The sequence below is a fragment of the Hyphopichia burtonii genome, assembly GCF_001661395.1.
Source record: "Hyphopichia burtonii NRRL Y-1933 unplaced genomic scaffold HYPBUscaffold_2, whole genome shotgun sequence".
Lineage (NCBI taxonomy): Eukaryota > Fungi > Ascomycota > Pichiomycetes > Serinales > Debaryomycetaceae > Hyphopichia > Hyphopichia burtonii.
In genome coordinates, this window is record NW_017963729.1 from 1,375,052 (window position 1) to 1,397,889 (window position 22,838).

Here is a 22,838-nt window from a genome sequence, read left to right on the forward strand (position 1 = left end):
ATAATAATACAAGTCCTCTCATATGACTTGGATCTCGGAGCCGGGGTGTGTCGATAGAGTCCAGTGTATCGCCATCTTGCACAGCACCGTAGAACATCCTGGTATCTCGTGTTAAAGCTTAATTCCAATGTATGAGCCACCCATATACTAAATCTTAATCGTTATCATCTCTCATCAGAAACACAAACTTAATGTAATCTATGTATCCTTCAAAGTTCGTCTGTCTAATGCATGGGCCCATTTTCTAGCACTATCTTAATTCCTGAATATTCCGATCTCCGTATTATCTTTTCAACCACCAAAGCCATAGTGACAGTCTCTTTAACCGCTTATGCTTCTTGACATGTTGTCTTAATTGAAATTTGGATTCCGAATGCTCTTTGTGATTACTTTTCAATCATTCCTATGACTCCTTGGGTGGATTCGCCTTTTTTTGCGCAAAATGCTGCAACAGGTGCCGCATCCACTCAGGGACTTTTTCTTCTCTTTCTCTTTTCTTTTACCTTTTGGCCCCAACGGTTTTCCAGACTCGACAATTTTTTTTTTTTTTTTACAAACGATTAGGGTTCTTGATACTAACCTAGAATCAAGAAAATCGTATTACAATCCAGAATTTGAAAACGTGTTGCAAGTGTCGATGTCCTCCTTCAATTTGCTTTCTCTGGTTGTCAATAACAAACGACAAGCAAAGGTAAAAATAAAACTGACAAGGACAAAGACAGCCCCCATTAATAGAAAGATAAAAGTTGACATTCTGCCAAGGGCGAGGCTGTCACCAATCACATGTAGAGACTTACAAAATGATAGAAACCAGGCAGTTATAAGAGCTGATTAGAAAATCAATTTGCAAGGCTAGATACAAAATACTTGGCCCGGTCCGTCTAGCTAGTACTGTAATTTCAAGCGCAACCGTCTGTTATCCCTTTCTATTTTTCTTTCCTATTGAATCCCGAATTTTCCCTCTCGTTATATTATAGGCTATGACTCGATTATTTCTGTTTACTTCCATTGATGGCTATGATTAGCTACAATAATTCCCTTTCAGATGCTTGCCCGAATCTTCGAATTGAGTACCTAGCTTCAGCTACTATGCAAACCAGGAACAGGGACATCGAATTGTAAAGTGGAAATCAAGTCAAAAAGCGAAGAGATTTTGACAGGAGAAAAAGAAACGAAGATAGCCATATAACTGAATAAAATGCTGCAAAGTATTTTTGCGCATACGAAAAGACTCAAAGTCAGAACTCAAAAGGTAAAAAAAAAAAAGAATTCCTTTGATTACAGGTTATGTTTCGTGCTCCTATTATGCATGATAACTATAGTTTTTGCATTATTCATTTAAAGATTTATTCAGTTAAGCTCTTGGATTAATTTCGATTTTGCTGCCATTTGAAATCGTTGAATCCGTTATCGTTCTAGTAGTCCAAAACGTTTTAAATAGGGACCTAAATCCTCTCTAATTTTATCAACTTGACATATTTTTAAAATATTATCTATTCTCTTGTTAAAATAAAATAACTTTATCTTCTCAACCTTCTATAATTGGTTATCATATCAACAGTTCCTTGTTCTTTCATAGATATTCTTTTCTTTCGTCTACTGTTGAATAGTTGATTATCCATTATGTCTGAAAACCCTTATCATAACCAAGCGGTTCAATCTCAAAATGAACCTCAAGGTCAAAGTCAAACCCCAAATCAACTCCAAACTCCAAATAATGAACCTCATATTCAATTAGATACTTCAAATGAACCAAGTCCTGCTTTAAGCAAGAAAAAGTCTTCTGATAAAAACGTTAATGTAACTGAAAAATCAATTAAAAGTAGTGAACTTCATGATAAATTGGGTGATGCCCATATGAATATCCTACCTAAAAAGAAATTAATCATTTGCTTATCTGCATTAGCCTTAAGTATGGTTATCTCTTTTGCTGATCAACAAGGTATTACTGTTGCAATGTCTGAAATTGGTAAAGATTTAAATGCTGAAACAACAATTAATTGGGCTGGTACCGCTTCGTTGTTAGCTAATACTGTTTGTCAAGTTCTTTTCGGTAGAATGTCTGATATTTTTGGTCGTAAACAAGTTCTTTTATCTTGTTTAGCTATTTTAGTCATTTCTGATGTTGCTTGTGGTGTTGCTCGTACTGGTATTCAATTCTTCATCTTTAGAGCTGGTGCTGGTATAGGTAATGGTGGTATTTCTTCTTTAGGTATGGTTATTTTATCCGATATTGTTTCTTTAAAAGAAAGAGGTAAATATCAAGGTATTTTGGGTGCTTCTGTAGGTGTTGGTAATACAGTTGGTCCTCTTATTTTTGCTGCATTCATTAAGAGAGGTAGTTGGAGATACTTCTATTACTGGTTGGCTCCTTTTGGTTGTCTTGTTGGTTTTATCATGTACATGTTAATTGAAGATCGTCAAAAAGAACTTAGAAGTATTTTATCTCGTAAAGAAAAATTTAAGAAAATTGACTATTTTGGTACCTTATTATCAACTTCCTCCATTACTTTATTGATGGTTGCCGTTAGTGGTGGTGGTTCAAGTTACCCATGGGGAAGTGCTCTTATTATAACTTTATTCGTTGTTGGTGGTTTCTTATTCATTTGCTTCCTTTTATGTGAATGGAAAATTCCTCAATTACCAATGGTTCCTTTAAGATTATTCAAAAGTCCTTCCTTATGTTGCCTTTTATTTTCAAACTTCTTCTTTGGTATGTCTTACTTCTCCTTCATGTACTATTTGCCATATTACTTCCAAATTATTAAACTGAAAGATGAACTTCATACTGCAATCTTTGTTATTCCTTTGGTTATGGCACAAGCTGTTATGTCAATTGTATCTGGTCAAATCATTACCAGAACAGGTCATTATATTTATGTTGTTTATGTCGGTTATGGCCTTTGGTTATTAGCTTGTGGATTGATGCTTATTTGGAACAGAGGAACCAATGATGGTGTAAATGTTGTGATCTTATTGATTATGGGTACTGGTGTTGGTTTTACTTTCCAACCAACTATGGTTGCATGTCAAGCTCAATCCAAGAAAGCAGATAGAGCTGTGGTTATTTCCACTAGAAATGTTTTGAGATCATTTGGTGGTGCTGTTGGTATTGCAGTTGCTTCAACCACTGTTAGTAACACCTTATTGAACAAAGTTAAAGAAATGGAAAGTCATAACCCGACTGATATCCCAACTCATTACTTAAATTATTTGAAAAACCACATTTATGATAAAATTCAAATCGATGGTTTGAATGATAAGCAAATCACTGCGGTCAGAGGAATGTACCTTGCATCGTTGAGAAACTATTACTATTTGTTAATTCCATTCATGGCTATTTGTTTGATTTCTTCATTCTTTGTTAGAGACAGAGGTTTGCAATGTATTGATGAACTGCCAGAACCAAAGAAACAAGATCTTGAATCATGTGCTACTTCCATCACTATGACCAATAAGAATAGCGGTGAACACGAATTGTCAAAGGATGATCAGTTTGAAAGGAGAAGCTTCGATGACAAGACTGTTGGAGAAAAATCGAGAAAAGAAAGTGTATAATCAAATATTCCAAGATTTTTTAATGACTCAATTTTATCATATCAATCAATGCTTAATAATTCATATTTCTAATTCATTCATTTTTTGCATCCGTTCGTTTATATATTTTTTTATTAATTTATTTCTAAATCTTTTTCCCACAAGGCTGGGTTCATAGAGTTTCAACTTATTTATGTTAACCAATTCTTTTTTCTTCAATGTGATTTTTTGCAAATATAAAATATTTATTAGTTGATAATTATTTGTAGAACCAATTTTAACCATGTAAGTGAAAAAAGAAAATTTATTGAAAGATAATTGGCAACATACTTCAAGTTGAGAGATTTTTGATGGTTATATATGAAAATTCTCTAGTTATTGAAAACGTTACTATAATTAGTGGTAAATGGCTCAAACTCCCACGAGTCATCTTCAAGTTTGGAGGGTAGCTTCCATACTTTTAACGATCCAACTAAAAATAGCAGACGAAATCACCATCACGATATTGCATTATATTCATTATCATAAACCCAACCTAGGTATTGAGTTTTTCTAAAACAGCAAAAATGCATAATGAAATTGCATCTAAGCCAACGTCAAACAACCATTTAAAACCCTCAAATTTCTAATTTTATCGTCTCGATTCACCAATCAAAGTTAGATGCAAACTACCTGGACAAAATCGCTATCTACCATCATTATAGCCAATCATATTTCATGATCACCATCACCGGGGATTACGCGTGAACCTGTTTTGCAACTTTAAATTCAACTCCAAATTCCAAATATCTTTTAAAGACAACTGACGTTGCGCGAATTACTTCAGCAAGGGTCTAGCTTATCGACTATCCTGAACTTTATTCTTCATTTTAACCGAATGAAGGATGGTAATTTGGGCTTACGGGGGATTTCGTCCTCCTTTTTTTTTTTTTTTTGGTTTTAACCACCGGTGGTTGGGTCTTTTCGTTACACAGAAGACGTAAAAAAACCAGTAATTGAAAAAGTAAACAAGTCTTGAGTCTTTAAGCATTGATATCAACAGTCCAGAACATCTAAGCAGAGCTATCGTTTCAGGTTATTCATAGCTACAGCAAACAAAGAAGGTGTTCCCGTGAGTGAAGCGTTATTTGTTTCCGGTTCCATTGCTGTCCGTGTGTTTAAAGTTAGAGTTTTCATATGTAGCCAATCGATTTAAGAGGAAAGATGCCAAAACTAACACTTTCGGAGAAATATGAACGATCCAAGTCATTGAAAGAACAGCAGAATGGAATAAATGCTGTTCGTGGCAGGAACGAGATACTCGATGAAGGTATGCCAAATATTCGTTTCAATTCTGAAAAACCTTATCAAAAGCCCAGAACCAGTTTATTCGACCAATTTAATCAACAGAAGCAATCAGCACCCGTGATACCGAAAACATCGGTACTTTTACCTACCCCAACATCGCCAATCCCAAAATATAACTTTAATAGAGAATATATTCACAATTCACCCAAACCGGATAAACCAATATTAGACTCCATTGATAGCAACAAAGATGAGCAGTTTTCAAATTCTAATCGAAATTTATATGGATCACCCATAAAATCTGTCCGCTTCACTCCTTCCAAATTACGGCCAACAAAAATTTATAAAGTTTTCAACCATCAATCGCCGAAAAATCCATTGAGGCCTAATACTAATGGAATACTCGTATCTAAGGATTCAAGGGTGCATAAGAATGTTCGGAATAATTCTTCTAAAAATCAGCTTGTCACTAGTTTAAATCCTCAGAAAAAGGGTGTTTTTGATAAGTTGCGCTCCTTCTTAACCAGTTTGACCAAAAGTGAAGATGAAACTGATTTCGAACGTTTAAGTAAATCTGCTAAAGATTTTTTGAATATTAAAAGTGATCCATTGCCAATGAACTCTCCCGAAAAGAAATCTGTGCAAAAAAAAGTTGTTTTCAATGAAGATCCATTGGAAACTCCAATAAAAGCCAAACCCTTGAACATCTCGACTCCTTTACAAAAAGAATCTATAGATCAAACCATTAGTGATAATGAACCTTCGATCAATTCCCATAGAAGAAGCTTTGAAGATATGAATGATATAGATGTTGTTGATGAAACCTTACGCATGAATAGTGAATTGCGTAAGCGACAAGAATTGAATAATCGAATCAAAGATCTTATGGAGACCATTGATTCAGAAAAACATAAGTTTAATATTATGCAAAGACATTTCGAAAGAGAGATGGTTGACACCAAAGAAAACTACGAATCCAAGATAAACCAATTAGAACTAAAGGTTCGTGCTTTAGAAGCAAATCTTGAAAGTAAAAACCATGAAATTGAAGATGAAAAATTAGAAGAAATCAAATCATCTTTTTTCAAAGAACACGAAAGCTTTCTTTCGAAATATAAGAAAGAAGAAATGGACTTGTTACAACGTCAAAAACAATTAGAAGATCAACGTAAAGATTTACAAGACCAAATTAAAGAATTCGAACATCAAAAATCGATGGAACCCGAGCCATTGGATAATAGTCAAGAAGATCTTGACCGTATTCAGCTTGAACAAACCAAGTTTAAGAATAAGGTGTTTTCTCAATTAGAAGCTAATCAATTCCGGTATGATTTAGGATATAAGAATTTATCCAAGGAAATTTCATCACTTAAAGCACGTATAGAAGATCATGATTATGATCTAATAAAATTCAGTGAAACAATCCAACTTCAATCACAGGCAATTCTTGATAAAAGAAGTGGATACAGTTTCGAAGAAATGAAATTTTTGAAAGACTTAGAATTACTATTAGATTCCTTAGATCAGTGTCAGCGGTCAAATGAGTATAATTACCAAAGCCACCTGACCCAGGCAAAATTGCATGAATACAATTTTTTTTTCCAAGAGTTTAGACATAACTTAAAATCAAATACTTTTGATCTAGATGAAGTTTACAGTTTAACCAATCTTCGAAGAATCGAAATTGTATTTGAGAAATTGAAAAATATTGTCGATAAAAAGATTATAAGGAAAAGTAGTAAACTTAAAAACCTCGATAATGACTTAAAGAGATTCAAATTGAAATGGGAAAAGGGTCAATATTCACTGAAGGGTTCGTCTCTCAGAAAATCCAATAAATTTGCTTTCAAAAATCTACTTCATACCTTCCAATCAAGATCAAACACCCTTCATGAATTATTGAGTGTGTACCAACTTTTGATAGATCTCAATGAATTGGTCAGGGAGTTAGGAAACATACGAACTATACTCGAATTTGACGTTGATATCGATGTGCTAGATCAATACGAAGATTATATGATTTCCATTTAACTACAAAACCACTTATTCTATTAATTTTAATGACAATTTAATGAAATTTTTTTGAAATCAGATCAACAGATCGAAATCATCCTTAGTATATATTCCTTATGTTAATATACAGCATCCCCTAGTTTAATACACGTAGATTGAGTAGCAGCCAAAAAAAAAAAAAAAAAAAAAAAAAAAAAAAAAAAAAAAAAAGAAAATAGACGCGTTTTACGTTTAATCAATTTTTATTTATTCAATCACTGGATTGAAAGAATATACTCTTCAGTGCTAAACATAACCATGTCGACCTCAACGCCGCTACCGGTGAAGCTCCAACCATCCAACTTGAGGCCGGTTGCCTACCGAATCTTATCGAAGAAACATGGGTTAAATATTCAAACCGACGCATTAGTGCTTCTCACCGAAGCCGTGAGTACTAGATTTGGAACCGAATGGAAGGGAGGAAAATCCCAAGTTTTTTTGGAGGATATAGCTAAGATATGGAAACATCAAGATCGGGGGTTATTTCTTGATGGGGTTGGGCTTAAGCAAGTTTTGAAAGAGATTGTTAATAAAGAGCGTAAACTGAGTGTTAAGCTTGAAAGGCAAGAGTCCTCAAATTCGGGGGATTCTATGACAAAAGCAGCAAGATCGGATACCTTAGTTGATATGAATCAGTATGAAGATGAAGGTAAACTTAACTGGGAAGATTTTTATAAGATTATTACCCCCGATGTTCAACCGTGTTTTGAATTTAAAAGGAATAGAAAACAATTTGGATTAAGTACAAGAAATAATAATCAACTTCAACATAACTTGCATACATCCATTGAGTATTTCAATCAAAGGTTTCATTTGATAAGAGATCGGTTATCGAGAAATGAAAATTTTCAAAAAAAGTCATTTTCATCAATATCACTGATTAATACCAGTAATCAAAATCGAAATAGTACTTATGAAATTACATTAATTAAAAATGTTCTCGGAAGAGATGGATCAAAGTTTGTACTATTCGGATTATTATCCAAGAATGTTAATGGGGATTATATATTAGAAGATTCATCTGATTACATTGAATTAAATATTCTGCAAGCCTATAAGCTGGAAGGATCATTTTATTGTGTTGGAATGTTTGTTATAGTAGAAGGGATTTATTCTGCTAGTGGAGGATCAATGGCCAACGATGGTAATGTTATAAGTGGATGTTTCCATGTTAGTAATATTGGACAACCACCAGCAGAAAGAAGAGATGTAAGTTTAGAAAATTATGGGAATTTAGATTTTCTAGGAATAAATGATGATGGACAAGAACAGAAATTAGCAAATGGTAAAATAAATTCTAATATGACAATTAAAATCAACAAATCATTGAAGAAAAAATTAGTTTCATTAGAAAAATCTTTAATTGAACATAAATTTATAATATTAGGATCAAACTGTTTTCTTGATGATATCAAGATCTTGAATGGATTAACTAAATTATTTGGTAAAATTGAAGAATCCATAATCGAAGACGAAACTGCTCCACTTGCAATAATAATGGTTGGATCATTTATATCTCAAGCATTCACTGCAACCTATTCAACTAACACTACCATATCCAATTCTGAAAATTATAAAAGTAATTTTGATAATTTAGCCGATGTATTATCTAAATTTCCAACTTTGATTAAAAAGACTAAATTTATATTAATTCCGGGTCCCAATGATCCATGGCAATCTACCAATTCATTAGGAGGGTCTAATTTAAATATATTACCTCAAAAACCAATATCGAAAGTCTTCATAAACCGACTAGAGAGATTATTACCCAAGGGTAATTTAATAATGGGGTGGAACCCAACTAGAATCGGATACTTATCGCAAGAGATGGTTTTCATCAAAGATGAAATAATGAATAAGTTTAAAAGAAATGATATAATATTTGAGAGTGACTTAGAGAATGAAAGACAAATTTTAGAACAGAAAGAAAATGGAGGTGAACTTAATATAGAAAACATTAATACTGATGAAGTACACTTATTACCTAAAGTCAAGCAAGCCCGAAAATTGGTCAAGACATTGTTAGATCAAGGAAATTTGCAACCTTTTTTATCAAATTTAAAAGTTATCAATACAAATTATAACTCAACCATGAGAATTGAACCGTTACCAACAACCATAATACTGTTTGATTCCAATTTTGAGAATTTCGACGTTACTTACAATGGGTGTAAAGTGATCAATTTGACCAAGCTAATAAGTAACAATAATAACCGGAAATTAAATTTTGCAGAGTATTACCCCAGTCAGAAGAAGTTTACCTTTAAAGACGTATACTTCTAGGACCCTGCTTTGGTGTTTGGGTGTTTGTTCAACAACCGAACAAAACAAAAAAAAAAAAAAAAAAACACGACGTTCAAAGAATCTACTTGTATAGATATGTATAGAATATAGATAATATGACTGGATTTCTCAAGGACAAGCATGTACAGTATGTGAAGGATCTTGATTCGAGTATGACGCAACAAACGTATGAGTACTGGTTGCTGGAGCATTTGCGAATGAATGGATTGTACTGGGGGGTAGTTGCATTAGTTAGTTGTAAAAGATTAGAAGAGTTACCGGTTGAAGAAGTGATTAAGTTTATACTTTCATGTTACGATGAGAAAAGGGGAGGATTCGGAGCATTCCCACAACATGACGCCCATATTTTATCTACCTTATCAGCGATACAAATACTAAGTATCTACGAAAGATTAGAAGAGATTGAAGATAAACGGGGGGAAATTGTTGGGTATATAAAAAGTTTACAATTGAGTAATGGATCTTTCAAAGGAGACGAATTTGGAGAAGTAGATACTCGATTTGTCTATACATCAGTGAGTGCATTATCAATATTAGGAGAATTAAGTGAAGAAATCAAAGAACTGGCTAGTTCATTTATAATGAAATGTGAGAATTTCGATGGAGGATTTGGAATGTTACCAGGAGCAGAAAGCCATGCAGCACAAGTATTCACATGCATTGGAACGTTAGCCATCTGTAATCGATTAGATAAGATTGAAAATAAGAATAGACTTTGTAATTGGTTAAGTGAAAGACAAGTATTACCCAGCGGAGGGTTTAATGGACGACCAGAAAAATTGCCCGATGTATGCTATAGTTGGTGGGTATTATCAAGTTTGAGTATAATTGGTAGTATAAAATGGATAAACGATGAATATTTAGAAAAATTTATTTTAAGTTGTCAAGATGAAATAAACGGGGGGCTAAGTGATCGACCAGAAAATCAAACTGATGTTTATCATACTTGTTTTGGAATTGCTGGATTAAGTTTACTCAATTATGAGAAATATGATTTGATTGAAATTGATCCAGTTTATTGTATGCCCAAATATATAACAAATAAATTTTGATTGTTTAAAAATATACGTTTAAAACGGAAATCAGGTACCAGTAATAAACACTTCAGCAAGCAAGGTACCGCATGAAGCCATCAACAATTACTAAATGCGGTAGATGCTGGAGTGGAAGACCCTCGCATCGTCTATTGATCGTGAAACATACCAGGTTAAAATTTGCCTTTATGTAAAGTCTGTTAAAGCCAGCATTGTTTTATTGGGAAACCCATTGTATAAAATTAATTGTTGGAGAGAACATTGTCTTTAAAGATCTAGATGAGCTTTATCGATTTACCCCTTGAAATTACAAACGAAGACATAAATACATGAATTACAATAGGTAAATAAGTAGAAGAAATAATAAGAATAATAATAATAATAATAGTAATAAGAAAATAATAGTAATAATAAGAAAGTAGTAGTAATAATAAGAAAGTAGTAGTAATAATAAGAAAGTAGTAATAATAAGAAAGTAGTAGTAATAATAACAATATATCCCCAAATACTCCGATAACCAGTTTTATTTTGAATTAGTTTAGAATGAAATTTATTGAATGATGAGATTTTTTATTCATATGAGATTTTTTAAATAATTTCGTGGAAGGAGATGATGCAGTCGGTGAAGAAGTAATTGGTTCTTCTTGATGAGTTTCAATCATTTCACTAATTGAACCTTCATTATTATTTTTCAGCGATGAAGATGTAGAACTAGTACTGGTACTAGTACCACTGATAATTCTTCTCCATCTAAATTGACAAGCGTTTGGTGTTCGATCGGTGAAAAAAGTTGAAATTTCTCTCCAGCCTAATTTTTGTACTTCTTTTAATTCTCTTAATAATTTATCTTCTTTGGGAGTCCAAGTACTCAGTTGTTTTAATCTTCTACGTTCATGTCCGCTTGTAAGGTAAAATGGTTGATCCATTGATATTGAAGAATGAGGCAGGGTGTATGGACCTTGATAGTAGGGCATATAACCGGGGGCACCAGCACTAAGCTGTTGATGAGGCGGACCGGGAGGTGGAGGAGGAGGATGAGGATAGTAAAACATTGGGTTATATTCCATTGGGGGTTGTAGCATTGGTTGTGGTAAAGGTGGTGCAGCAGGAGGTAATCTTTGATATGGTAGAGTATAATGAGGATCTATAGGTATATCATCTTTAGGACCATAATAATTATTAATTGGAGTAATATTATAATTGGCCAAACTAGTCATTTGTTGTTGTTGATGTTGATGTTGATGTTGTTGGGAGTGATGACGATCAGAATTGATTTTATTCAATAATTCTGGTGGTGGAGGTAATTGAATTGAATTACGGGAATTCTTTGGTGAATTCTTACTCGAAGATGAACAATCTGAATCGATTGAATGATTTAATTTTGAATTCACGATGGAAATTATCTTTATTTTTTTTCGATTTTAATGATTAATTGGGGAAAAGGAAACGAATGACTCTCTTCATATATATTATATTTATATAAGCTGGAATATGAATTATATGAAAAATTATAAAACCTGAAAAAAAAAAAAAAAAAAAAAAAAAAATAAGCTCTCAAAATGAATCCTGAAAAAAAAAAAAAAAAAAAAAAAAAATAAATCGTATAAAAAGAATGGAAGAAAATGACAAAAAAAATGACAAAACGTGAAAAATGACAAAGATGAACACTTATTTAAGTTATTACCTTGATAATTTATTCTATTTAAATATTTATTTAAAGAAGCTGTTCGTATTAGTTTTTGTTTGACTGGAAATTATGCAGTGATAACTTATTGCCTTAAAGCAAAGAATTGTTTGATTAGAGTAATGGGATAGTATGTATATGCATGTAAGGCTTAATATTTGTTCTTATTGTTGAATTGCACCTTAAAACACCTCCGTACCTCTGGCGTTTTTTCCCGAGTTCTTCTGCTTTTCCCTCAGTTGGCGATTTCCGTCATACGTTTTTATCAAAATAATAGTCTTGTATTCCCCCTCCCCCATCAGTCTAGGTCGAATGAATGTGGAACTACCAATACAATCATCTGATATTTAACTCGCTGGACTTAATTCTAATACATTATACATTATTCTAATACATTACCATTCTGCAATTGGGGTGATTTATTTATTATACTGATTAATTTATCGTTTATAAATGCTATGCTTTTGTTCCCCTTTTTATGTCTGTCTAATGCTAAAGCCAGTCGCGAAAACTAACTCAAGGGTGTCTTTTTTGAGTTTTGTTTGGGTAGCTGACTTTTCTTTGGGTAAGTGGAAATTAGTGAACAAAAGAGATCATGTCTTCGCAATTATAACCGAGATAAATCCGCTAATGAGCTTTGATATTATTTCCGCGAGGCGGATATAGTCCTTTGTCTGTGGGTCTTTCCCGTGTCCATATATCGAGGTGTTGTATGTATTATATCAATGTATCTATCTCTACATCCATGTATTGTATCAAGGTATTTCATGTCTGCCAGGCCAAATCTTGAGATCAATTTCAGTTTTTTCGAATCTGAAATAAACTCTACCGGAAATCTGGGAAATTGAATCTAGTTTTGTCCCATTTATTCTTGTGTCTTTTTACTTTTTTTAGCTCTAATTTCGGTCCTTTTTTTAATGGGGTTCTAACTACCCTTAAGATTCGCTACTAATGATCATTTCAGATTATGAAATGATCTGATTTTTCCACAAAGCTTACCGTTTTAAGTTTTTTGCATCATTTCACTCACAAATCTTGCCAGAATAGAACAAAGGAAAATAAGTCAGAGCAAAGCAATAGAATCGTACATATACAACCAAAAAATATTGAGTATCATACATGAAATTGAAAAAAAAAAAAAAAAAAAAAAATTAAAAAAAATAAAAAATGAAAAAATATCAAAAAAAAACATATTTAAAAAAAAAAAAATAAAAGTATAAAAAATAAATCCCCCGAAAAAGGAAAGGAACAAAAAGATGCCAAAAAAGACAATACAACAATCTGACAAAAAACATTTTTCAACAAACAAATACCCTGCCAATACAATTCATACCCCTGATGAGCCAAATTTATTTGCCCATTCTTCATATTCTTTCAACCCATCGGAACTAACCGATGGCCTTATATACTTCAAGCTCAGTTTAAAATCTTCTAATTGAATCGATCGGATTTTTTCGGTTGGAGTTGACAATAATAAATCTCCTAGCGATCTTAATGGTCCCATGGCTGAATCTTTGGCTAATGCAGTAATATCACTACCACTAAACCCTTCGGTTAACGAAATAAGCTGTTCAAAATCTTGTTCCAGTAATGTATGTTTTTGATACTTTAATAATTTTATAATTTGTGCTTTTCTTGTTTCCAGTTCCGGCAATGGAATATATTGTCTTTTAACAAATCTTCTTCTAGCGGCTTCATCAATTGACCATGGTAAATTAGTTGCCCCCAATATTAAGACTTGGGATAATTTATTATTTGTACTTCCTCGTCCTGCTGCTGCGCTTGATAATTCTGACCATTGTACTAAAAATTCATTTTTGATTCTTCGACTACTTTCAACTTCTCCTTCAGTTCTAGAACTTAACAATGAATCAATTTCATCAATAAATACAATCGAGGGACTTAATTCTTTAGCTAATAAAAATAACGCCTTAACCAATTTCTCACTTTCTCCTAGATATTTTGAAGTTAACGATGATGAACTGATTGAAAAAAATGTCGATTTTGATTCTGTGGCAACCGCTCTAGCTAACATCGTTTTACCAGTCCCTGGCGGTCCGAATAATAACATCCCCCTAGTAGGTTCTCTTAAGCCTTTAAATAAATCTGGTCTTAAAAATGGATATACCACCGCTTCTTTTAACAGATTTTTGGCCGCTTCTAATCCAACTATATCTTCCCAATATACTTCATCTCCGTGGACTACTATATCATTCAAAATTTGTTTGGCAGCATTATAATCGATTCCTCGAATACTTTTAATTAATGCATCCTGTGCTTCTTCACTAATTGGCGCTTTACCTTCATCTTCAATTTCTTCAACTTCTTCAACTTCTTCCTCTTCGTCTTCATCATCACTTATATCGTCAATTGGTTTTGTGGTGGTGGGAACTCCTGTAGTTGGTGAAAGTATCCGTTTATTCACTTGAGAATGAGGTTTAACTTCACTGGGTTTACCAATCACCTTGTAGTTATAAGAAATATTCAGCTTGGTCTTTGTAGTTGGCTTTGTCATTTGAGGTTTCTTAATTGGTTTTTTCGTCGATGGTTGTTGATTCACCTTCATCAATTGGTTAATATTAATTGGTTTGGGTTTAGTATAGACATATTTTTTCTTAGGCGGTGAAGGTGATTGATGTTGTCTGCTTACATCAGGAGTACTTTTCGATAATGCATTTCTTGGTGCAGGTTTTAATTTATCAACATTCGTACTACGCAATCTAGGTGGAGGAGGTGGTGGTGGTACTGGTACCGGTGCAGGTGCTGCTGGTACCGGTGGTTTCTTATCATTAATTGATAAATCTTCTAAAGAATGACTAATTGGACTAAAATAATCGTGTTTCGGTATAGGTGGTGGAGGGCTTTCATCTAAATCAATTAAGGGAGGAGGTTGATCATTGGAATCATTTGAGGTGAAACTATTAACTCTATCCCAATTTGAATTATTAAACTCAAAGGAATCTTGATCAAAATCGTCAAATAGTTTATCATCATCATTTGATTTAACTTTTTGAATATTGATTGAATTGTTTCTAGAATTATTAGCGTTTTTCGGTTTTTGCCAGGATAAAACAGCGGCTTTTTTAGAAGCAATTGAAATATTCGATAAACTACCATGGTTTGATTGGTTGTTTTCAGCGTTTGGTCTTAAGCTTTTCAACATCGATCGATTATTTGAATTATTGGAATTATTAAAAGATTTCGATGTTCTTAACGATGGTACTGACAAATTCGACAGGTGATTATTAGTGGTATTAGAGGTGGTGGTCGTAACTTTTTTTTGTCTTCTTAATTTTTCATCAATTCTTAATTGAACTCTAATCAAATGTTTAACATTTTCATCCCTAATACTTTTAATATCTTGCAATAGTTTCAATTCATCATTACTCAATTTAGACTGTTGTTTTTCGAACAAATCAGTTTTAAATAACAACGATGTATGTAAACTTTTCCATCCCTTCAATGCATCTTCAAACTTTTCTTCTTCTTCTAAAGTTAAATTCTTAACTGTAATATTACAGACATCATTATAAGTTTGCTGAAGCTCCTCATATAATGATAATTGAGGAGGCTGTTTCCTCCTAAACATATTCTCTTGAACTATGAAAATGCAAACACCTACTAATGTGATTGGTAAGTAATGGTGGACGTTAGTAAATGTGATGGGCAAATGTGATGGGCAAATGTGAATAAAGAATGATCACTTCTATTCAAGATTCCGTTACTATATTAAGAAACTTGGAAAAGATATGGGCTACCAATGAAAAGGGTTTCTCACTTGATTTTTATCTTTCAGTGAGTGCTCAACTAAAACCTAAGCCAATTCGATCTATTCAAACCGGTCTATACTCAACTCTGGTGAATTATAAGCTCATACAATAACCGTATAATACAATAACCGTATAATTCAATAACCGTATAATTCAATAGCCGTATAACTTTATAACATACAACTATGCAAATGCTTAGCCGCTGTCATTTTTTCTAACATCACGTTAATTGCTTCAAGCCTTTACACCCATACACCCAAAGAAAAAAACTTCGTCTTACAGTCTACAGTACTATATGTCGTGATATAACGGGATCCCCTTGAGTTTCCAACCCCAAGGAAATGCTTGATAACCACTGCTTCATCTGTCCGAAATTATTCAACTGTAGGTCAACAACCTTGCAACCACAGACACCACCAACCCTGACAATATAAATCCATAGTGACACCTCCCTAACCTAATAGGCAAGACGTCGAATAAATAAAGCTTTCAACACAAGGCTGAGCGAGCCGGCAGCACTGCAATCACAAGACATAAAACTAATCCAACAGCCTTAATATTTCTGCATTCGGAGGTCAACTTTCAAAGAAGCAAGAAGAAAACAACTCGAAAACTTTCAGTTTTCTAGCCGGATCGTAGTTGTATTTATAGGAAGTTTTTTTTTTGATGAGATGCCGCCAGTAGGGTAACCTTTTGGGGGAAAAGAAGAAGGGTCGTGTAGGGTTGCCCGATTATGGGTCTGGGGGAATATTAACAAATAAAGACCAGGTTGTTCACCTGGTAGATTATCATTAAGGGAGTGAAATGGAGGTGAAAGAGATTATAGTTAGGGTACTCAGTGTACTTGTGAGTGTATTTGTTGTTGTCTTAAATAATACGGCGACACTTGTGGGGTATTGCAATGCAAATTATCCTCAAGTGACTCAAATAGTGATTGGATTAGTTGCAATTTATTTGATGATTAAACTATGTATGAAGGCGTTTAGGTTATGGGTTAGACTAATGATACAAACGCTTAAGTTTGTGATGGTGGTGAGTTTCATCGGTTTATGTTTTATTGTATACTTAAGGGGGTTTAACCGCTTTATAGATCAGGATATACCGTTTATCACTAACATTTTAAAAGACCCCCAATCTTTTAAGCTGAATTTTTCGTATAGCAATTGGTTTGCAGGGTTTGAATACGGAGGTTATATAAATGATTTTTTACAGGATTCTACTTTTAAAGTCGAAATTGACCATGATTATATTGATTATTTAAAAGATCAAAAAGAAAAGTTACTTGATGAAGATTTCATTCAAGATACTTATGAAAATTTTAACGATTATGTTAAGTCATATAATATTGAATATGATGTTAATGAAATAGGTAATCATATTTATGAATTTTTAGGTCGATAAAAGTTTATTTTAAGATGAAATTTTTCCATTTAGATCGATTTTCATCTTCTGTAACTGAAATTTCATCAATACAAGACATTCCTTTATCTTTAATTGGGATACAGGCTAATAAACAGATTGCAATTAGGGGTATAAGTAAATAATAAACATTTCTCAAAGATTTCATATACATTGATCTTATCAATTTTAATTGTTGTTGATTTAAATTTGATAAATCTGCTCTTGAATAAATATTTTGCTTAATATAATTTAAAAAATTCTTGGATAAAATTGAATTTTCATTTTGCAATTCATTATCAACTTGTTTTATTAATGTATTGGTCATAATTAATGAACATATGGCTATTCCAACTGCTCCTCCAAATGATCTAATTACATTTCTGGTGGAGATAACCACTGCTCGATCAGCTTTTCTGGATTGTGCTTGACAAGCAACCATTGATGGTTGGAAAACTGATCCCACACCAAACCCCATTATTATTAAAACAATGGTAATATCGGCAATTGATGAATTTTCATTCCAAGTTAATAATAAACAATTTCCCAATAACCATAATGAAAATCCAGCATATATCACCACAATATAATGTCCACACCAACTCATATAAGCACCTGCCAGTATAGAACTTACTGCCATTGGCAAGACTAATGGGAACATTAAGATTGCTGATCGAATAATACTGAAACCTCTAACTAATTGATAATAATACGGAGTATAGTAAATAAATCCATAATAAGTCATACCAAAGAAAAAATTTGTCAGTAATAAGAAACTTAGCGAAGGAGTTTTAAATAATCTAAGAGGAATCATTGGTAATTCGGGGATTTTCCATTCAATAAATAGAAAAGTAATTAATGAAACTCCTCCTAAACAGAAAAAAATTATTATAATTTTTGAATTCCATGAATAAGTTGATCCACCACCACTAATTGGAATTAATAATAAGGTTAATGCTGCACTACTCATTACAACTCCCAAATAATCGATTTTTTTAAATTTTTGTCTCATTGTTAATATTTGATTCAACTCTTTCTTTCGATCTTCAATTAAGAAATAAACAGTGATAAAAATTATTGCACATAATGGTGGAGTTAAGCGATAAAAATTTCTCCAAGTTGAATGTTCAATAAAACCAGCCATGATCAAAGGACTAAAAGCGTTTGATATTCCAATGGTTGATCCTAATATACCTTGAAATTTACCTCTTTGTTTTAATGTTACAATATCGCTAACTATTGTCATTGAGATTGATTGTATTCCTCCTGCTCCAATTCCTGAAAAGGCTCTTAAAATATAATATTGTACTCCAGTCTTAACAAATCCACATCCTAAATTTGCAATACCTAATAATGCCAAACTACCTAATAACATATTTTTCCTTCCAAAAATATCAGCAAATCTACCGAAAAGTACTTGACAAACAGTATTAGCTAATAATGAAGCGGTTCCTGCCCAATTAATTGTGGTTTCAGCATGTAAATCTTTAGCAATACTGGCTAATCCTATAGTAACACTAGTTTGATCAGCAAATGCTATAAATAATGCAGTAGCCATGGCTGCAAAACTAATCAATAACTTTTTCAAAGGTAAGATATTTACATGAGCATCACCAAGTCTATCAGCTAAATTTTGGTCTTGAGGCAGCTTCTCTAAATCCGCATCGTTAACTACGGTCTTATCATCCAATTTTCCTTCTTGTTCCATTTTTCCTACTACCCCAATTATCACTTCAAAAAGACAAACTAACAGTCTCCCAGTTGGCCACTACTTGATATTTTCAAAAAAAATTCATCTACTTTTCAAAATTCACCTACTTTTCAACTAGTTGCTAACATTTGATTCCGTTGAAGTATCTTATCAGCAGCGATGGAATTGAGGTGGTATCGCCGACATCTCCGACACTACCACCGAGCTCTTCCCCGAGACCACCGGAGTCCCCACCTCCAGACCTCCATCCCTCCAATGGAACCCCTTCACAATACCAGGATTCTAGAAGCCAGTTGTAAATCACACCCTGGCACCGATTCCCAGATTGTCCAGATTCAAGCCAAACTTCTAAAAGTCATTGGAAACGAGCTAAAGCTTAATCATAATTATTTTTGTCGCTGCTCATCATTGTGATCGATTTAGGATTTATTTTAAATGTAACCTTCGCGTTCTTACTCCACAAGTTAGGCTAACTGAAAAATTGAAAGGAAAAATCGTACGATTTTTGCAAATTAAGGTGTTTGAAAGCTATCGGGATTATTTTTAATGTTGATGCAATTGCGAGTTGCATGTACATCATGTCTCTGTAAGAATGTAGCCAATTGTATTGATCTTTAGTACATCAATAAAACAACTCATAGTGTGCTTTCAAAATTCAACTATTTTTAAATGGATTTAACTCTCCGAGCAGATGTCGGAAGTTTGAATTTGTTGGAAAAAAATAAAGAAAATAGAAGAAAAAAATAAGAAAAACGTTGGGGATTATTAAGAATATCTACATGGATTATTAAGAATATCTACATGGACCCAATTCTACCAAATTCCACGGCCTTTTCTCTTGAGTATTCAGCACTTTTAATAGCTATAGGTGTACCCCGAATGTAAGATCCATATTGGCGACGTGCAACTACCGTGATTTTTTCCTTTTTCTCTGTTTCTTTTTGGAGGTACGGGTGTTGTGGTTCGTGTCGTGGCTAATATGGGAAAGCCTTTTCATTTGGTGTACGATAACATCAGTGAAAAAAACGTGATGTAGATTGATGCTGTCTTTTCAGATAGATTCATCAATTGTTTGTTATACGGTAAGGTAAGATGGTTAAGGATACCAAGTATTATGATATTTTAGGGGTAGAACCAACTGCCACTGAAGCAGAGTTGAAAAAAGCTTATAGAAAGCAAGCAATTAGATTGCATCCCGATAAAAATGGGAATGATCCTGAAGCAGCCGCTAAATTTCAAGAATTAGGTGAAGCTTATGGGGTATTACAAAATAAAGAATCAAGACAATTATATGATGAGGTTGGATTGGAAGATTTAAAGAATCATTCTATGGGAGCAGAAGCCACCGATATTGATCCAAGTGAATTTTTCAGAATGATTTTTGGAGGTGATAGTTTTAAAGATTGGATTGGTGAATTAACCATGTTATCTGAATTAAGTAAAACTGCAGAGATTTTGGATAAAGGAGATGAAGAGAATGAAAACATTGATCAAGAAGTTAAACAAGAACAAGTTTCTGGAAGTGCTAATGAAACTAATACTTCGCATATATCAGAAGGAGTATCTCAAGGAGTATCTGATTTAACTTTGAGTAGTGAAGGTAAGAGCGAAGGTAAGAGTGAAGGTAAGAGTGAAATGCAAGTAGGTGAAGGTAAAACAAATGAAGAATTAGCAGCAGAAGCTAAGAAGAAAAAACAAAAAATTACTCAAGAACAAAGAGAAGAAATATATAGATTACATGAAGAACAAAAGAAAGCAAAAGAAGAAAGAGTTAATGAATTATCAACTCTTTTATTACAACGTATTGAAAAATATCAAAGCGTTATTGGAAATGACGAAAGCTTCCAACAATTTCAAAAGAAATTAAATCAAGAATTTGAAGACTTGAAAATTGAAAGCTTTGGTATTCAATTATTACATTTGATTGGTAAGATTTATAATGATCAGTCAACTGCCACAATTCAAGCTTGTAAAACTTTTGGTGTTCTGAAATTATATACTAGTGTTAAACTGAAAACAAGTAGAATGAAAAGTGGGTTTTCGATTTTGAAAACTGCAATTGATGCTCAGGTAACTGCTCAAGAAATGGCTAAAGAACAAGAGCTTTTGGAAGCTTCTGGTACTGAGCTAACTGATGAAGAAAGATATAGACATGCTGAATTAGAAAAATTAATTACCGGTAAATTATTAGCAACTGCTTGGGCTTCTACTAAATTTGAAGTTATTGGTATTTTGAATAAAGTTTGTAATAAATTGTTGAATGATAAGACTTTATCGAAAAAGGACAGAATCAAAAGAGCCGAAGCGGTTCAGTTCATTGGTAAGCAAATGTTATTAGTTGAAAGATCGCCCGATGAAGATGAAGATGCTAGAATTTTTGAAGAAATGATGGCTGATGCTACTGCTAAAAAATCTAAAAAGAAAGGTAAAAACGTCGGCTTAAGTGATCAAGATCTCGAGGCTTATATGAGAAACTTAGCCGAAGAAGACGCTGAAGAAGAGACTAAAGAAACTAAGGAAACTAAATCTTAGTGACTATATATATATATGTATTTAATGGATGCTAAATAAAAAAAAAAAAAAAAAAAAAACTAGTGATTGTAATTGTAGTGCGCACGATCAAGCTCAAAAGAAAAAACTCGGTGAAGGCAAATTAATCATCACCTACTAATAACTCCAAGTTCATTTAAATAACTCAATCATGGCTTCCATTGCAAATACCCAAAAGCTTTCCTTGTATAAACAGTTATTGGAAAAATCATCCAAGTTTGATAACTATAACTTCAGAGTTTATGCTAAACGCAGAATCATTGATAGTTTTAAAGAACACCAAAATTTGAAAGATGAAGAATTGATCAGAAAACACTATAACGATGGGGTTAATCAATTAGCCATGTTGCACAGGCAAACTTCCATTTCCCAAATGTATACTTTTGATAAGTTGGTTGTCGAACCATTAAAAAAACATCATTGATTTGTTCCTAGATATACGGTTAAACCCAAAAAAGAAAAAATGAAAAAGATGAAAAATCAAAAACAAAAAAAATAACTAAAAATCAAAAAAATATCTTAAATCATGTTTATAGTATATGAGTGACGAATCAATCTCCTTTGGAAGTCGATTGTCTGTTCGGTTCAGTTCTCTTGGTGTAAAGGAAGTTTAGAGTTAGTCTGATGAAAAAGTACTTGCAGTCGATTACGAATTTGAACAATCGAACTAAAATTGAAAAGGATTCAACTGATCAATGTTAGAACAAACACTGATACGAAGTGGCGGCTGAAAGTTTATGAGTACCCAAAAATGAATTTAGACTTGCTTTGAACGGGCCGACCCTCTTCTTTAATTCTGTGTTAATGGTCAATCAGGTGACATCTCTGGATTAACTACTTCTTCGCTCCATTCCCGCTTCCAAATAGGTTTTTAATAAATTATTTATGTGTATCGACCATTGTAGGAGTTTTTGCTCGATTATAACCTGACTCCTGCTGCTCCAATACTAGTCGGTAACATTCGACGGGCAGCAATAACGGTTTCATGTCTCACATTTTGCTTACACTGAAAACTCCACAAATTGTATTCCGGGATTCGGGATTCGAAAACGCTCACCAAGAATTTTATTTGATTTGTGCCTGGGCCTCAGCCAAAAAAGTGATGTATTTTTTGCCTGTCAAAAAACGGCAAGGGAACTGATTAATCTGATAAGGGATATTTTGGCAATGAACTTAACAGGTGCTGAATCAACTCTGACAAGCCATTCTGCAAATATAAGGTTTTCGGTGTAGGCTTAACAGTTACCACTCTCAGTAATATCTGGTGGAATTCCTCTGAGAAGTTTCCATCTGATTGTGTTGTTCGGGTATATTGAAAAGCCACGCAAGGTTGATGGAGGCTTCTGAATGGCTGCTTTCTTTGAACACTTTCCTTTTTTTTTTTTCTGTCTCCTTTCACACCCATTTCATGTGAAGTCCATGTAGTCCGTACTCTCCGTATGATAGAGTTACCCTTACGACTAGATGTTTTAGATATATGTTTGGAACTTAATTTTCATGTGCAACATTTT

General features: G+C 33.3%; 9 protein-coding genes across 9 annotated transcripts; 7 read left to right on the forward strand and 2 right to left on the reverse strand.

Annotated features, from left to right (window-relative positions):
* The first annotated feature begins 1,564 nt into the window (after positions 1–1,564).
* HYPBUDRAFT_152210 (MFS general substrate transporter) lies at positions 1,565–3,737 on the forward strand. Its single transcript, XM_020220893.1, has one exon. It carries the CDS (start codon positions 1,624–1,626, stop codon positions 3,556–3,558), a length of 1,935 nt encoding a protein of 644 aa, XP_020078024.1. The 5' UTR covers positions 1,565–1,623; the 3' UTR covers positions 3,559–3,737.
* A 2,186-nt stretch (positions 3,738–5,923) lies between these two features.
* Positions 5,924–6,869, forward strand: HYPBUDRAFT_152211 (uncharacterized protein). Its single transcript, XM_020220894.1, has one exon. The coding sequence runs from the start codon at positions 5,953–5,955 to the stop codon at positions 6,853–6,855; it is 903 nt and encodes a 300-aa protein (XP_020078025.1). The 5' UTR covers positions 5,924–5,952; the 3' UTR covers positions 6,856–6,869.
* A 243-nt stretch (positions 6,870–7,112) lies between these two features.
* DPB2 (DNA polymerase epsilon noncatalytic subunit) lies at positions 7,113–9,159 on the forward strand (the record flags this gene model as incomplete). The annotated part of the gene is made up of 1 exon (XM_020219586.1): positions 7,113–9,159. Exon 1 carries the CDS (start codon positions 7,135–7,137, stop codon positions 9,157–9,159), a length of 2,025 nt encoding a protein of 674 aa, XP_020078026.1. The 5' UTR covers positions 7,113–7,134.
* A 115-nt stretch (positions 9,160–9,274) lies between these two features.
* BET2 (Rab geranylgeranyltransferase) lies at positions 9,275–10,232 on the forward strand (the record flags this gene model as incomplete). The annotated part of the gene is made up of 1 exon (XM_020218292.1): positions 9,275–10,232. A coding segment is annotated over one exon (958 nt), but the record flags the coding sequence as incomplete, so codon positions are not given.
* Positions 10,233–10,648: 416 nt separating this feature from the next.
* YTA6 (putative AAA family ATPase) lies at positions 10,649–15,666 on the reverse strand. Its single transcript, XM_020218294.1, has 2 exons — positions 13,232–15,666; positions 10,649–11,617 (listed from the first exon to the last, which is right to left on the reverse strand). Exons 1-2 carry the CDS (start codon positions 15,485–15,487, stop codon positions 10,748–10,750), a joined length of 3,126 nt encoding a protein of 1,041 aa, XP_020078028.1. The 5' UTR covers positions 15,488–15,666; the 3' UTR covers positions 10,649–10,747.
* An 806-nt stretch (positions 15,667–16,472) lies between these two features.
* HYPBUDRAFT_104660 (uncharacterized protein) lies at positions 16,473–17,069 on the forward strand (the record flags this gene model as incomplete). Its single annotated transcript, XM_020218362.1, has 1 exon — positions 16,473–17,069. One exon carries the CDS (start codon positions 16,473–16,475, stop codon positions 17,067–17,069), a length of 597 nt encoding a protein of 198 aa, XP_020078029.1.
* A 4-nt stretch (positions 17,070–17,073) lies between these two features.
* On the reverse strand, positions 17,074–18,774 carry HYPBUDRAFT_106448 (uncharacterized protein; the record flags this gene model as incomplete). Its single annotated transcript, XM_020218486.1, has 1 exon — positions 17,074–18,774. The coding sequence occupies one exon, from the start codon at positions 18,772–18,774 to the stop codon at positions 17,074–17,076; it is 1,701 nt and encodes a 566-aa protein (XP_020078030.1).
* An 835-nt stretch (positions 18,775–19,609) lies between these two features.
* On the forward strand, positions 19,610–21,309 carry HYPBUDRAFT_135846 (uncharacterized protein; the record flags this gene model as incomplete). Its single annotated transcript, XM_020219587.1, has 2 exons — positions 19,610–20,299; positions 20,390–21,309. Exons 1-2 carry the CDS (start codon positions 19,870–19,872, stop codon positions 21,307–21,309), a joined length of 1,350 nt encoding a protein of 449 aa, XP_020078031.1. The 5' UTR covers positions 19,610–19,869.
* A 162-nt stretch (positions 21,310–21,471) lies between these two features.
* On the forward strand, positions 21,472–21,828 carry HYPBUDRAFT_152212 (uncharacterized protein). The gene has a single exon (XM_020220895.1). It carries the CDS (start codon positions 21,479–21,481, stop codon positions 21,749–21,751), a length of 273 nt encoding a protein of 90 aa, XP_020078032.1. The 5' UTR covers positions 21,472–21,478; the 3' UTR covers positions 21,752–21,828.
* The last annotated feature ends 1,010 nt before the right edge of the window (positions 21,829–22,838 follow it).